Genomic DNA, 17162 nt, shown 5'->3' with positions numbered 1-17162 from the left:
AGATTGGGCTTAGGCTTTTATTAGAGAAAGTCAGGAGACCATTGTTGTAGTTGATCTTCTCCTAAGAGCACCTTTCTATGGTTCTTGATCCTGTGGATTTTTCCTCCTTCTCCCTTGGTGCCAGAGCAAAGGAGAAACACATGTAGACCAGGAGTTTTCTACTAGTAAGGTAAAGTGCTTGCCGAGTACCATCCATTGAACAATATGACTTACTTGGAATACTCAATTTTGTTATCAGTCCAGAAATAACTGAGTATCAGTGAAAGTACTTTAGGGCATTTGGAGAAAGGTCTTCATGCTCTCAGTCACTAAAGGACTTTGAGCAACAAATGTTGGTGCGGCACCTTCTCTTTTCCTAGTGCAGCAATAAAGGTAAGAGATCTGCACACCTTTTGATGAACAAAGAAGAGTTTCTCCTTCTAATATTGAGTATGTGTTTTGAAGTAGCACATTCTCAACTCTCTTCACAAATTTTAGAGCGTGTTTCATTTTTAACAAACCTTGTGCCATGATAACTATTCGAGATAAATGCTACTTCTGTCCATTTTTTTTTCCAGGCGTATCTTCTAAAAGTGATTATAAACAGATAACATTGGTTAATAAACTGTTCTCATGAAGAATGTTTGGAGTAGAAATACTTTTTGGTGTAATGTGACCTCTGGAATTTTTCCTTGAAAGAATCACTTTAGGTGTTGATGTACTAGGATGAAAAAGAACCTAACTGCCAGCTAAGGGGTCAGGGGAATCTCCCAGGAACCATTATATGACCTTGGCAAGTCATCCAATCTCTCCAAGCCTTACTTTCCTTATCTTTACCCAAGGCTGTTGGACTAGATTTTCTCTAAGATGTCTTTTAGCTTCAAAATCCTATGGATTTTATTCTAGAAGAGTAATCCTGGGGTAATTTCCCTCTGTGTTATCCATTTGTGTGGCTTCTGGAAATATTTTTATGAGTACTTCCTCTTACTCATTGTATATAATAAACATTGTTGTTAACACAGTGAATTCCCTTACCCTAATAGACTATTCGAAATTTCAGCTTTTTGAATAGTTTCTTGAATGCTTGCCAGTTAAAGGTGCTTGTTGAATATTTTAGTTTATTGTGAATTTCCTCTGTGTGGCTGGTCTCAGAATATGACTTCTTTTGAAGAAGAAATCTCTTCATGACATTGAAATGCTTGATGCCATGCTTTTCCATTTAATTTCCAAATTGAATGGATTATTTGTATTTGGTCTCATTTGAGCTCTTAACAGAGTACAACATGTTCTTTGTCCAGGCAGAGCATGTCTTATAACTACATAACTTATAACTACAACTTATAACTTTTAACTCACATCATTTTTCAAAGAAGTATCAAAAGTTTTATTACCACAAGCAAACATTTTTGAGGACTTTACATTTTGGGGAAACGAAATCTTCCTGAGCAGTGTTATTTTCTTAGTAGATTTGTTTAAAATCATTTATTTCCTCCCCCTCTGCACCCATGCTACCCCAAATCCCTCATTATTTCCTATTTGCCATTGCTCAACCTTTTTTTCAAAGCTTAGTCATTAAGTCTCTAATAGGTGGATGAGTACACTGATAATAGTGATTATTACAGTTTGATGAGGAGTTCACGGCACGACAGGAGGCCCAGGCTGAACTTCAGCGCCGAGAGGAAAAAATACAGGAACTCGAAACTGAACTCCAGCAGCTCCGAACTCAGGTAATGAAACAAGAGCGAGAATTGAGGTGTTAACACTGAAGAGACAGAATGGCCAGAGTAAACATTTGGAATGGTTTTCCATTGTATTTGATGATTCTACAGCATGTATTGTTGGAAATCTTGTTGTATCTGCACATGTTAAAAAAAAGGTGAATGAAAAATTTGAAAAAATATATCTATATACACATACATATGCATATGTAAATAAACGTAGTTTAATAGATATTTCTGAAACTTTTATATAAAATTTATCTTAACTTTATATTTATATGATAATATTTTATAAATTCATATAATATATAATTAAGATTTTTAAGAGGTCAGTGGATAAGTTTCTTTAAAAAGTATAGTTTAGCAGAGTATATTTCTGAAACATGATTTATATAAAATGGGTAATTTAAAATAAAAAGATTTTATATAAACTTGAAATATTGAACCCATGTTTTGAAAAGAATATGAAAATTCTCATTAATTTTAATTTTTCTCAAAGTTTTTTTGAGCCACAATTCTCTGAGATTTGACTACCTCATTTTAAAACCCTAAAATGTATGTATCTATCTATAATGAGGTGTATAATGGAAAGAATTTGGTATGTGCCCCAAATCTGATAGTATCTGAATTCATAGCTCTGTTGAAAAATGGCCTTATTATCATGACACTTACTAGATATGTGACTTTGGACAAGTCATTTAACCTCTCTGTGAGAGCACAATAATTTTTTTCCTTATCTCTATGTACCAGGTTTGTTGTAAGGGACAAATGAGGCTGAATATGTAAAACACTTCATAATAATGAAACCCTCAGGAGATTCCATCAATGAATAAATGCTTCTTCAAGTACTTACTATATAGCCTGAGGAAATATACACTGGCTGCTCTAACTTCATTACTTCCCAGTTGTCCTTGGACCTTGAATTCTCAAACAGTTTAATTTCGGATCCTCGTCACTGTATTTAAACTCCTCTTCAAAGACTTCCTCATCACCACATCCCCCATCCTCTTCTGTTCAGTGTCTCTCTTTCATTTGACACAAGTGACTAACTCTTTGCTGAATATCTTTTCCTTTGATTTTGGCAGTGCTCCATTTTTAAGTATCTTTACCTGGTTGTGTTTTTCTGAAGCCACATTTCCTTAAGCTTGGCACACGTAAAGCTGAACATGAGTTTCATCTTCCTCCATATTAACTGTTAGACTTGCCTTTATTATTTTGGTCAAGGTTGCTCCTGCTATTTTTGTTCTGATTCAAAGCCACATTGTTATATCTGACCCCCTTCTTGTTCACCTTCCATATGCCATTGTTTGCACCATCCTTTTTCTGCTACTTTTATAATATTTTTTGGTAACTTTACTCTCCTTTGTACTCTTACTGCCAGTTAACTCTTACTCTCACAATAATACCCATGCAACTTTTTTTCTATTAACCTTCACCCTTTCTATCCCTCATTTCTGTTGTTCCCAATACTCTCCTTAATGCACAGTTTTAATATTGTACTTTGCCCATATGGCCTCATTGGCTTCCTATTGTTCCACTGGTTTAAGTATAGTTTCTTTAACCAGTCATTCAAGGCTCTCCCGGTTCTTCCCTTACCCACTGTTTCCATCCATCTTTATCTGATAATAATTCCCTTCTATTTAGCTAAACTAAACTGACCATTCCTGATGTTTTGCATCTGTAATTTTTCCCATGCTGTTTCTTTTCTCTACAGTGTCCTCTATTTCGTTCCTTCTTTTTTGCCTTCTTATCCTTCCCAGCCCAGATTATGTTCCCTGGTCTCCTGCTACACTGTAGCTGAAATAATCTCTCCCTCCTTAGGGCTCTTATAGCACTTGCTCATACTCCCACCATGCATCACATTCTGCCTTGGATATTTACTTAGGAAATCAAAGGCCTAGCCTGAAATGTTGTCCCCCTCTCTAATGTCCTTTGTTCATCCCAAATACTTTATTAAGTATGTGGTGAAAATTTGAGTGATTTTCATGAGCTTCATGTACATTTTTGTTACCATTGTTGTAATCCGATTAGGAAGTTTAGTCCTTGAACAATCTGGGATTTTCCTATGTAGAATTTTCCTAAGAATATTCCTTGCAGTGACAAAGTTTTCACCTTCCCTCTCTTCCCCATCAGTTGTCTGGACTCTGCATCCAAGCCTTCACCTCATTTTCCATTCATTCTATTTCATGCCATGCCCCTTTTTGTGATGTTTCCTTTTACCTGATAGAATGTAAACTCCCTAAGGACAGGAACTGTATTACTGGTTTGTACTTTTATTCCCCCTGCTTAGCAGAATGCCTGGCAAATAATGAGGACTTAATGAATGCTTTATCTATCCAATCCCTTGGCAGAATTTATTGTTTCATTCCCTACAACCACAGTTTCAAGTTTTTCCCTTTCTATTTAGCCATCTACTGCTGGAGTGTGAGCTTCCAATCACTTTCCACTTGGACTATTATAATAGATTTGATTGGCCTTACCCCCCCCCCCCCCCCACCGAGTCTTTCCTCAGCTGCCAATATAATTTTTTCATAGTATCCTTATTAACACATTATCCTGCTACTCTGTAGACTCCAATGAATACCTGTCACCTGGAGCATGAAATATACAGCTCTCTATTTGTCATTGAAATTCCTTTTTGATATAGCCCCTTCCTACCTTCACTCTCTTTATACCTTACTCCCTTCCACAAATGTAGCCCAAACAGACTGCTTGCTTCTAAGTTGATTTGTACCAATGACTATTTTTCCACTAAACAGGTAACACTCTAAATTGGATCTGTTTATGTCAGTGTCAAATGTGGGTGGAGTAGGAAGTAGTATAGTCTTAGAATTATTTCTTAAATGAGTTTTTAGAAATGGGAATGGCTATCTATTATTTGGGGAAGAGAATGGTTTTTAGATCACAGATGTTTTTCATAAATGATTAATGATTGATTGATTAATCATCAAGAAAAAGATAAGATGGTACAAAATAGTCCCTTTGCAAGTACAGTATTCAGGGAGGATGCTTTGTTTGGGTTTGCTCTTCATTTCTACTTTTGTTGTTTTTCTCTTCTTGCCTGGTAAAATGTATTTCCAGAGGTGTAGCATGTCACAGAGGAAGGAGAACTGGAGATTGTCCCAGTTTTCTGAGTTCTACTTTTAACTAGCCATATGAGCAGTAGCAAATCATTTTACTCTCTGGGCCTCAGTTTGCTTATTTGTAAAAATGGGCATGATATTAACTGCTCAGCCTACTTTATAGGCCTATGAGACTCAAACGAGATAATGAAGGTGGAAACCCTTTGGTAAATATAGATCATTATGTAAATTTAAAACATTCATTAGTATTATTACTATAATTATTAGACAAGTGGATTTCAGGGGCTATGAGACAGATTCTATTTGTGCAAAGTTAATTGGCCCATTTGGGGATTCCATTCATGACCTTGTCCTAATTAGTACTGTATTCTATCCAATTTCTTAAGCAAGTCCAAACCATTTTACAAAATACTTAATTCTCAGCATATATTACACAATATGAAACTTTTAAAAATTATTTTGAAGTATTATTTAATAGATAAATGAAATATCATTTTGCATATAGGGTATAAGTAATAATTTTCTAATGTGCTCTGAAATGCTAATAAGGAAACATAGGGATCATATTAACATCCATGAACTTTGGAAACAATACCCATCCATATTGCTGTCAATATCTTGGATAGCAAACAAAATGTTTATGGAAACACCCCAGAGGTGTGACATCTGTTCTTTTATATGTATATTCCAGGGACATGGACTTTCTGAGACACCAGGAGTTCTATCACCACCTCCACCACCACCACCTCCTCCACCACCTCTAGTTCCAGGTGGTGCTGTTCCTCCACCTCCTCCTCCACCTCCACCACCACCACCGCTTCCTGGTGGAATTCCTCCTCCTCCTCCCCCTCCTTTACCTGGAGGAGCTGTACCACCACCACCTCCTTTATTTGGGGGACCTCCACCTCCACCACCTCTAGGTGGTATTCCTCCTCCTCCTGGAGTAGCTGTTTCCCTACCTTTTGGAATGAAGCAAAAAAAACTATACAAGCCAGAAGTGTCCATGAAAAGAATCAATTGGTCTAAGGTAATGACTTTTTACCGGCGGGGGGGGGGGGGGGGGGGGAGGGGAGCTAAGGTGCTAGATACTACATGGGGATGTTAGATGTCATTGGTATTAGAATAATTGAATTTCTTAAGGCTAAAATGGGAGAATCTCAAGACTAACCATTCTATAACATCATTAGTTTATGGAGATAATTCTTTCATTTTTTTTTCAATTTACTTCATTGTCTGAAAACTACTAATTAAATCACTCTTCCTAATTGTTAACTTTAAAGATGAGGTAAGATTTGACTTAAATCAATTCACAAAGTGATGCAGGTAAAATCTACCGAAATCATTGCAAGAAGTGGAGAGGAGTTTGAAGTTGATGTCACTAGGAAAAGAAGTTAGTGAGAGAATTGATAATAGCTAGATAATCCAGATAGAAAGAGGCATTTGGGAATACCTTTGTATATTGTACCATTACTGTTCCTGTATAAATAGTAGATGATACTTCTACAAGGAACAAGGAAGGAAATCACTTTTTTTCAATTCCTTTTACTCATTACATGTTTAATAATCCACAGTTAGTTTTGGTCCAAGGAAATGATGGTCCTTCTGTTAAGTTGTAACTTCCAGTCAGTCTTCAGGATTGCTTTTCCAGGAAGAAAGACTGCTTAAACTTGTGGTGATAGAATATGTGCGTGCTGTTTTTCAACAAATGTAATTATTGCAAAATAATACTGCTCACATGGAGACTTCTCCTCCTATGAATACTTTTGAAAGGGTAGAAAGAGAGAAGAGGACAAATTGGAGGGAAGGGGGACTAGGAATTGGAGGACAGAAAATGCTAAGACGAGGGAAAGAAGATTAAGGGAAGGGGGTTAATAGGGTTGATAAAAGAAGTTTTCTTAGGCAACAAACAGGTAAGTTTCAAGAAAGTTGGGTGATAATGGTAGGTATTTAGAATTTTAAAAATAGAATAAAATTTCTCCCCAACATCTCATTTTCAGAGTCCTGTTAAATAGAAATGAGGTCCATATTTGTAGACATTATTAGTCAGCACCTCTGTGAATTGGATTAAATTGTATGAAGACCAAAGCATGCTTTTTGATAACATTAAAACCTTGACATTAAGAAGCATTGAGTTGCTTGTTAAAGGAATCAATGAGTCATTATAATTGGCATAGACAATCTAAGACTCCCTTAAATAATAGTTGATCCTTTGAAGGGTGGAGAGAGATACTAATTCAAAGGATCATTAAAGTGTGATGGTGGCCATTATGGAAAACCATAACCTTTGGAGCAGCATAATAGAATATTTCTACTGTGTAACTTTTCCTTTATGAACTCTATACAAAATCTAAACCTTCAATTTAAATGGATAAGGAGGTAGATAGCAACTAGACCTGTGACCTCACGGTTATATTTGGAAATTTAAGAAAGGAAATTCCCTCTACCTGTACAGGTTAGTATCTTCTCTGCAACTTATAGTTTTTCGAGGGCTGCCTGGAACATTCGGACGAAGTGTCTATTCCATGGTTACATAAATAATTTGGGTCAAAAGTAAGACTGAAATCCAGATTTTTCCTGACACCAAGACCATTTCTCTATTATTCCATGGCTGTCTCTATACTTAATGAGCACTAGAAAACTGTTTGGATAGAGCCTAAAACTGAATCAATGAGCAGCAGACATCTAGAGTGAACTGGCCATAATAATCACTCACATTATTCTTATTGCTTTTGGTTGCAGATTGAACCACAAGAAATATCTGAGAACTGCTTCTGGCTAAAAGTGAAGGAAGATAAGTTTGAAAATCCAGATCTCTTTGCAAAATTGGCACTCACTTTTGCTACACAAATGAAAGGTACATTTTGGAGATTTTACAAAAAAGTATTTGCTTTTTGTACTAATAATAATTGATCCCTGTTTTAGGAATGTCTCATGGGTATCTTTAGTTATTTCCCCATCCAGAAAAATTTTAGGAAGAAAACTTTGTACATTGTTTAACCTGTTTAAGTGATATTAGGTAATGATATTTGGGCTATAAACTGAGGTTACTGCTGACATATTTTCTATCTATAATAATCTGGTTTGTCTCAAAATGAGAGCTGTATTATTTTTGTTGGCCAAAGTGTTAGTGGCAAAATTTTCGTTTTCATTGAACCAGCTAAGATCCTCGTGTTGCTTCACCATCAATAAGAAAACAATGTAACAAAATCCCAATTTTTTATCTCGGCCTTCAGCAAAGTTGCTACAAACTTTGACAGCAGGGAAATTAGTGATTACTCTTTCATCTTACATTTGGACTATGAAAAAACTGTATTCTGAGAACTGTTGTCTTTCTATTTGATGGCAAAGTAGAAAGGGCAGTTTAGAGTTAGGGTACCTGACTTCAGGTCCTGCCTATGAGACTCATTGACTCTATCTATAACCCTGGGCCTATGTCCTCACATTCCCCATTTGTGGTAATGCTTGTGCTGCCTGCTTTATGAGGTGCTTGTAAGGGAATTGCTTGGTCAGTTTTAAAGCACTGTATAGTTGTGAGTTCTCTATGATACTTTTTCTGCAGATTTTATGTTATTTACTCTAAATTGAGGATCTGATGAATCGTGAAAGTAATTACTAAGAATTTTGAATTTGGAACTGGGCTTTTAATAATTTCTCATCTTTCCGTCTGCCTTTTGGAATTTACATTAATTACAGTAGATGTAAAGCTCCCAATGTTCTCATTAATTCTCCTGGACCATAGTTGGGTCCTGCACCATCACTGCATTGCAAACTTTTTTTTATGAATTTATAGGACAAAATTGACACATGTGATTTAAAAGATTTTCTACATATATACTTTGGTTTAGTCTAACAATAGATCTGTAAAGTGAGTATTGTGGGTACTATTGTTATCCCTATTTTACTTCTACTAGCCTTATAAAGGTCAAGTAACTCATCTTGGACACATTCTCTCTATCATTCATTAATTAAACATAATATAATGAAACTTTTCTAGTGTGTTTTCCCTAAAATAGCTTTTTGCTCAAAAAGCAACATGTTTTATTATTCCATGCTCTTTGAAGTGACAAACATCTTTTCCAGCTACTGCATCAGATATATGCCACTTGTTTTTGGATCTGTGAATATGATTTTTTTAAGATTTATTTTTTCAAAAACTCCCCTATTCTTTTTTCCATCTATACTTCTACCTATTTCCCAATGTATCCCTGCTTCTCCTCCTCCATAAGGACTATCCCTTTAAATAATGGAGGAAAAATGGGAAAAAATACTTGTGCAAACTAACCAACACACCAAAAACCTCTTACCTTATTTATAATGTACTAGATGTCATCAAAAAAGGGTGAAAGGTACTTCTTATGTCTCTTCTATGGAGCCAATTTTGGGCTTTGTAAATTCACAGCAATCGATTTCAGTTATTTTGTTGGGTTCTTTCCCTTTAAGTTATTTTAGTCATTGTGGATATTGTTTTCTTCTGTTTACTTTGCTTCAGTTCATATAAATGTTCTAATTGTTTTCTGTGTTCTTTGTCCTCATTGTTTTTTTGAAGTCCAATAATGTGCTATCATATTTATGTACTCTAACTCGTTTATCTCTTTCCCAATTAATGGGATCCACTTAGTTTCTATTTTTTTGCTACCACAAAAAGTGCTACTCTAAGTATTTTGATATATATGGGGCCTTTCTTTTTGTTATTGGCCTCCTGGGGGAGCACCTAGCAGTAGGATTTAATGTTTAAAGGGTATGGACACTTTTCATCATTTTTAAAAACAATTCCAAATTGCTTTCTTAGAATGGTTAAAATAAATTTACAGTTATACGAACAACTTATTAGCATGCCTGCTCTTTCTCAGCCCTCAAATACTGATTGTTCCCATCTTTCCTCATCTTTGCCAGTTTACTGGCTATGAGGTGAAACCTCAGAATTTTGATCTGCATTTCTAGTATTTTTAATGATTTGGCAAATTCTTGCAAATGGGTGCTATTAGCAATTCTTCCTTTCAGAATTCTTATTTCATACCTTTTGGGGACTTTTATTGTCTTCCTGCCTGTCTTAGATATCATATCCTTGTCAAAGACATTTGGTAAAATTATTTTTCCTAGCAGTCTTCTTTATTTCTTATCCTATATGCATTACTTTTGTTCATATAAAAGCTTTTCAACTTCCTGTAATCAAAATAACTCATTTTATCTTTTATGATCATCTTTATCTCTTATTTGGTTAAGAATTCACAATTACCATGGTGATCTATTCTAACCTCAATACTATATTTAATATTCATTTTGCATATCTTTTTGGAGATTTTTCAAAGAATATAAAAATTATTCCAGTTAAGTATTTCCTACAGTGTTTTTTTTTCCACATTCATCACTTGGAACATGTTAATTTTTGCTCATTATATATGTTTGAATTGACTGTCACACCCTAGAAAGTAATAGGAGAAATCTTTCTGTGATCTCTGATTCATCAAGTCATTTATAACTTCCTAACCTTTGGTTATATCTTTGGTAATATCAAGCTTGCTTGTTTGGCCTTTCTTGGCGTCATCTCCTGATGACTTCAGAGTTCTTTATAATCACCACTTTGGCTTTTTTAAAAAACGAAATAAACTCTTTATTGAATCTTTTGCTTAGTTATTGATAGCATTACCATCATCATAAAACATCATTGTTTTATTTTCTTAAAAAACACTCAGACAGCACTATACATAAGATACAGTTACTTTCAGCAAAAATCAAATCTGTTATTTCATAACATATAGCAGTATACATGAGAAAGATACAATGTTATTGGCAGCAAAATCAAACTTGTTAGGTAATAAAAAATCCCCTTGTAATAGCACTTTAAGATACTAATGAGATATTATAAGTAAAAAGTGAAAAGAGCAAAGAAGAGAAAAGTGGAACAATTACAGGTCTTACATATATAAGGAAAAATAAGAGACACCTTGGAGAAATGGAGACTTTATTGGACTTGAAGTCAGAAGATACAGGATGAAGTTCTATCTCCACTATCATAAGTCTCATAGCTCTTTGCTTTATGGTTTACAATAATTCCGTAAGGTAGGTAGCATAAGGATCACAGACAAGCAAACTAGTTAATGTTCAGAGCAGTTCAGTGAGTTGCTTTGCTGTACCAATGGGAGAATGTGGTGGATGAGAGACTGCATCTTGAGTCTTTTGATACTCAGCCCAGTGCTCCTGTCTCTTGTTTGTGGATGATCAATAAGTTTTGTTGGTCTTCCCTCACCTGTTCATTACCTATTCACTGACTCACCTGTGTATGCAACAGGTACAGAATTGCCACCTTCTGTCACCTTGGGACCTTTTGTTATGATTCTGCCAGTTCTGGAAAGGGGTCCTGTTCACCAGAATTGGATGCCAGTTGATATTTCTTCTACCTCCAGGATTTTGCCTGAGTTCTCCAAGAACTACTCAATGAAACCTGTGTGCCTTGTCCACTGGGTATGGCGTATCCAGTCGCAGATACTCTTAGTTTCAAGGAAGAACTTAAGAACTAATTTGACTCAGTTTTCCAGATTAGAAAGGATGTAAAAATGGTAAATTATAAAATCTCTCATAAATTGTTACTCAGACTTAACATTTCTGACATTTTCCTTTTAATAGGTAGTACATTTAGCTTATGAAAAGTGCTCTGCTCTCAAACATTTCTGTTTAAATTACTTTTATTAGCAAATGTGGATGTTTTTATTTTCATTTAGTGTTTTATAAAAAATTAATTAGGTTAGAGCAAGATGCCACTGAATATTAATTACAGTAACTGTATCTGATCTCCGAGGACCTTCCCAGTCCTAAAATCCAATTGTTATGCACTGAATAGTTTGGATTCCCTTATTAGCCATAATAGTATCAAATCATGATCATCTATTTCAAAATTATTTCTTGATTAATGAAATAAATGATATAGGACTACACATAGTTGAAGCAGACCTTCGTTGGACTGATAGTCATCCTGGATATTTCTGGCATTTTTGGTTTTGTCCTCTTTTTTGTATTAAGAATTTGATCTGATGACTTTGGAGCAGAATGTAACCTGTGGGCCTATAATGGTATGTTTGCTATTACTTGCAAAGATCCTTGGTAACCACAGATAATAGTAATATTATACAAGAATTAGAGTAATGACTGTTAATATTAACTACACTTGAAATAATAATAAAACATGTAGGCAATAACTGCTAATACTAATTAGAATTTCTAGGGTTCTCTAGGGACCTCAGGAAGAACAAAGATAGTAGTACATGTAAAACTTGCAAGTGGTTTCCTGGATTTTCATGCTGCTTAGAGGAAACACAGGGAATAAACATAAGAGGATAATATAATGGAGCTTTTTAAATAATAGACTAGTCATATAATTTAGCTTCAGTAGTGATAAGAGAAAATTGAGATGATTATAAATATTACAAATGCATAAAAGTGTCCTTTTCTAATAATTGAGCTATTACCTCAGAAGTCCAAAATTGTGCTAGAAATGAATTGGAACATTTGTATTAAGATACCTTTTCTAAAGAGTCTTGACTTTGGCCTTTGAAAATTTCAAACACCCAGTAGTCAGTCTTTACTCTGCCATGTCCTGCCTGTGTGATATCCAGCAAGTTACTTGACTTCTCTGCACTCTGTGCATCATTTCAACTCAGAAACTCAGATCCTGTCATCATATTTAAATTTGTCTTGATGTTTCTTTAGAATGAACTCGTTCTCCGGGTGATTTGCATATTTCACTTATTCTCCAAATATTGTCACAGCCTCTTCCTTCTCTAGTGTTATAATAAAAAGTCACAAAAGAATGGAGACACAGAATCCACCTCTAACTGCCTTGATAATACTGACTTTCCCTGAGGTTGGGTTGAAAACAATCACATTTCACCTTGAGTATTCAACCGTGTGTATGTGATTATTTGAAGGGGAGAATGGCCTGGAAGATCTGCTGTCCCTACAAATAACATACTCTCTTAATGACACAATATGTGACTTTCTTGACTGTGAGCCTTAATACACAGGGGAGTAAACAGAGAGGGCTTAGGGAGCTATTTCAGGTGGTGAACCAGAATAGCATGCACTGATTCTGTCTGGAAATCAACTCACCATTTGGATCATATAAATAATTTCTATGCTTTGAGACAATCGTTTCAGGCAATTTAGGCAAAGGAAAACAAAATTCATTGGCGTTTCCACAAATACAAATAATTGCTATCATTTATTGCCATCACTTTGCCAAACTTCTTTATGTGTGCTTCTAAATAGGATCCTTGTTTTTAACAGTTAGTCTTCACACTGTAACTGCCACCTCTTCCATGAAGCTCTCTACTGTGTTCCCTCTAGGTAACACCCTTCCTCCTGGAACAGCACATACAACCATATAATGCACTTAGCTTTTTATCTGTTGAATTATTGCCATGTTTTTTCTCAGCCACTTGCTGCAATTTATATCCCAGGAGAGGAGGGACCATGCCTTTCCTAAACTGTCTCCTCCCAGCAGAATATTCCATATATAGTAGATATTTAATTCATTTTGAATGAAAGGAGGAGGAGATTTTCTTGCTGGCCCTGGTATCTAGGTAGAAACCAGTGGGTCTTGTTTGTTAAGGAAAAGATGCTTTTGCCCTAATTTTTGCCCTTCAGAGTTCTAGAAATTGCTTGAAATGGGGTGGCTTCAGACTTTGAAAAGAACCTTTACATGTTCTCTCCCCTTTGCTGGAGTTGCAGGCAGTTGTCTGAGAATTTGTAACAATGATTTTCAAAGTTGTGTAAGTGTTTATTAAATGTCTCTAATATATGTTAGGCATTGTGAAGATAAAGCAAAAAAGGGAATTTATGGGGATGGTAATACTATTTGTCCACAGACAATAAAATAGAGGGCAGAGAGTGGAGAGGGCAAGGCCTAGATCAAAGTGGCTGATCTAGTGCTTCACCACTGCAGATTGCTTTTCCAACTACTGACCCTTAATTCTGCAGGTGCAGAATGAGACCATTGAAAACACTGGTTTCTATGGTTTTTTTCCCAGCTCTAATTTCCATGACTTTTTGATTTTATCATATCCTCATAGCTCATAAATGAGCAAGCGAGTACAGGGTTCCCATGAGTCTTGTCTCTAAGGCCATTGTACTTTTTTTTTTAACCCCTCACCTCCCATCTTGGAGTCAATACTATGTATTGGCTCCAAGGCAGAAGAGTGGTAAGGGCTAGGCAATGGGGGTCAAGTGACTTGCCCAGGGTCACACAGCTGGGAAGTGTCTGAGGCCAGATTTGAATCCATGACCTCCCATCTCTAGGCCTGGTTCTCAATCCATTGAGCTACCCAGCTGCCTCCGACCACTGTGCTTTTCAATAGGCCATGTTACCACTAAATGGAAGAGTTAAGTTTGGTCCACACTAATGATGAGGGATACAATACATCTGGCTGCATCATTCCTGAGTGGTTTTGCAGCTTTCACTGGGAGGTGTTAGTGACATTCTGACATGCCTTTAGCCCACAGGAACCTTGAGTAACAAATGAGTCAGGGATGTATTTGCCAGGATTTCCCCTCAAATTATTGTGAGATATGAGTATAGATCTACGAAACAGATTTTCATGACCCCCTTAGTCTCTTTACCCTGCATACGTTTGTCAAAATCCGATACTTTTTTAAGAGTTCCCATAAAAAATACATATCATCCTCATTTCATTATCCCATTACTGAGCCCTTTCAAGTAAACAAAGAAACTTGTACCATTATTAATAAATAACATTTATGCTTAACCTCTTATTCCATGGATCATTTCTCAGAATCAAGCTTTCAAATTCATAATGTAAAATATATAAGATTATAAAGAAAAACAGTGAGAAAGATGTGATTTTTCTTCTCTGTGTTCATTGACCTCCTGAAATTTACCCAAGGATCCAAGACCTTTTGATGTAGATTCTTTATTCTTTTTTATAATACTAATTTCAACTGAGAAATTCTTCTGCAAATACAATATTATTAACTTTTAATTACAATTGAAATTGTTTCATCTATAAAACTGACAAATTATGTGTCTTTTTGATATCATTGTTCTTTTTAATTTTCACTCACCTGGAGTAATAATGTCAGTTCATGTCATCCATAGAATATTGGTGGAATGTCAATAGTATCACAGGATGGATTTTTTGACTTTTAGATATTTTTAGATTTTTTACTGTTGATATTCACTTGCCTTTGAAAAGTAGAATGGCACTTTACCTAATTAAATATTCATCAGCTTCATTTTCCTTATATTAAACCACTGGTGAACTTTTTATAGGCAAATAGTATGAGGGAAAACTGGAGAAGTTTGGACCGTATTAATATGTGAAAAACTCAGTTATCGGTCATTAAACTGTGTTACTGATGTTACTCTAGAAAGGAAAATTGGAGATGCCATTGGGCTATATGTCCTTTAGAGATGTGGTTTTGGACTCAGGTAGGTTGCTCAGTGGTTAGAGTGCTGGGCATGGAGTTTGTATAACCTGAGTTCAAAACTAGCCTAAGACACTAGCTGGACATTGGGCAAATTTCTTAACTATGTTGCCTCAGTTTCCTCATCTGTAAAATGAACTGGATAAGGAAATGGCAAACCACTTTAGTTTTTTTGCCAAGAAAACTCCTAATGGAGTCATCAAGAGTTGAAAATGCCTGACCAAAACTCTCTCTGTCTCTCTGTCTCTGTCTCTGTCTGGCTCTCCTCTGTTTTCTTCAGAAAGGTATTAGTTGAAAATGTGGGAATTAATGAGATTACCTGAGGGGGAAGAAAGAAAAAAGTGTCAGGGGTCAATCCTAGGAAACTACTCATGGGAAATATTTGAAAAGCTCTTGTAGAAGAAACAATAGTTTCCGAGTTAGAAGGAGAGCCAGGAGAGTATAATGTCACCATCAGAAGGAAGAGAAGAATCAATACTATCTTAACCTGTAAAAGTCAATGAACATGACTGAAGAATACCATTGGGTTTGTTATCTAGGAAGGGATTACTGGATTTGGAGGAGGCAGTTTCAATGATGACAGAAATAATAGCAATGGCAGTTAACATGTCTATACCTCAGCAAAAAGACTGGCTAACAATGGCCCATGGAAAACATACAGATTGATTTGTTTTTGGATGGAAATTTAAATATGTTTACAGTTGTGTGTTTTTAAAACCCCTGCCTTCTGTCTCAGAATCAATACCGTGTTTTGGTTCCAAGTCATAAGAGTAGTAAGAACTGGGCAATGGGGGTTAAACATGACTTGCCCAGGGTCACACAGCTAGGAAGTGTCTGAAGCCAGATTTTATCCCATTACCTCCTGTCTTTTAGACCTGGCTCTCAATTCACTGGGATACCTAGTTGCCCCCTCCATATTGTTTTGAAATGTGTGAAGAAACAATGTGCTTTGACTACTAAAAGAAAAACTCTTTCATAACAGTTATTTAGAAATAGTGAAATAGTTGAATTTCCATTCTATTTTGAAAAAGTCCAAAGCCAATGTGTTGGTTTAAATTGTTTAGCTTTTCCTCTGGGTGTCAGTCACAAATAGATTGTGGTTGGGGGGAAAACTTCTTAGTGTTCCTGTTAATGAGTGATTTTACCACAGTATTACAATGAATGACATTGGCAATACATCATTTTTATTCATCAAATTTATTAATGGATATGCCATTATGATTTAGGTTACTCTGTAATGTGTGATAGGTCACATTCCCCTTGGTACTGTCACAAAAGGCTAAAACTTAGGCTATACTAGTGATCTTGTCTCTCCTCCCCCCCACCCCCCCACCCCCCGACGCCGGCTGTTCTCCAAATAACACTCTTATACTGTAATACAGAAAAGAACTTTATGATTATAGGCTTCTAGCTTTAGAGTTGGAAGGGACCCATCTAACCCAACACCCTCACTTTGTAAGCAAGGAAACTGAGGCCAGGGGAGGTTATTTCATCAAAAGATCCAACTCCAATAATAGTTTTTGCAAAGAAGAATTATTGCATACTTTTAGATGTCCCATGTACAAGACTCATTTTAAATTCCTTTATTTTTACTCTTATATGTTTGAAGTACTTGAATAATATCATTCATTGGATTTTTTTTTGGTTAGTTCTTTTAATTCTTGCTGTTTTACTAAAGTGACGAATAGGGGTTTTTCACATCCATGGAGACATAACACTGACTTCCTATCTGTGTGATCCTGGTCAAGTCATTTAACCATGATTGCCTAGCCCTTGCCACCCTTCTGCCGTAGAATTGGTACTGAGACAGAAGGTAAGGGTTTAAAAAAACCCTCTGGGTTTGGGGAATTAATTATTTTAAGTGATATTCATAATTATGCCAAATACATTAAATTTCAGTGATAGTTATATTTTCTTCCATTTGTTGTTGTTCTGCTTTCTTACC

General features: G+C 35.8%; 1 protein-coding gene across 5 annotated transcripts in view; it reads left to right on the top strand.

The window, feature by feature from the left end:
• Positions 1-17162, top strand: part of DIAPH2 (diaphanous related formin 2) — a 931826-nt gene that overhangs the window by 260555 nt on the left and 654109 nt on the right. For all 5 annotated transcript variants that reach the window (XM_056809150.1, XM_056809153.1, XM_056809151.1 and 2 more), the window contains 3 exons: positions 1602-1706; positions 5472-5807; positions 7520-7634. In XM_056809150.1, coding sequence (XP_056665128.1) covers positions 1602-1706; positions 5472-5807; positions 7520-7634 — 556 coding nt within the window. The remainder of the gene's footprint in view (positions 1-1601; positions 1707-5471; positions 5808-7519; positions 7635-17162) is intronic.

Source organism: Monodelphis domestica, chromosome X, assembly GCF_027887165.1.
Source record: "Monodelphis domestica isolate mMonDom1 chromosome X, mMonDom1.pri, whole genome shotgun sequence".
In the NCBI taxonomy this organism is placed as follows: Eukaryota; Metazoa; Chordata; class Mammalia; order Didelphimorphia; family Didelphidae; genus Monodelphis; species Monodelphis domestica.
This window is presented reverse-complemented; position numbering and strand designations above follow the sequence as displayed.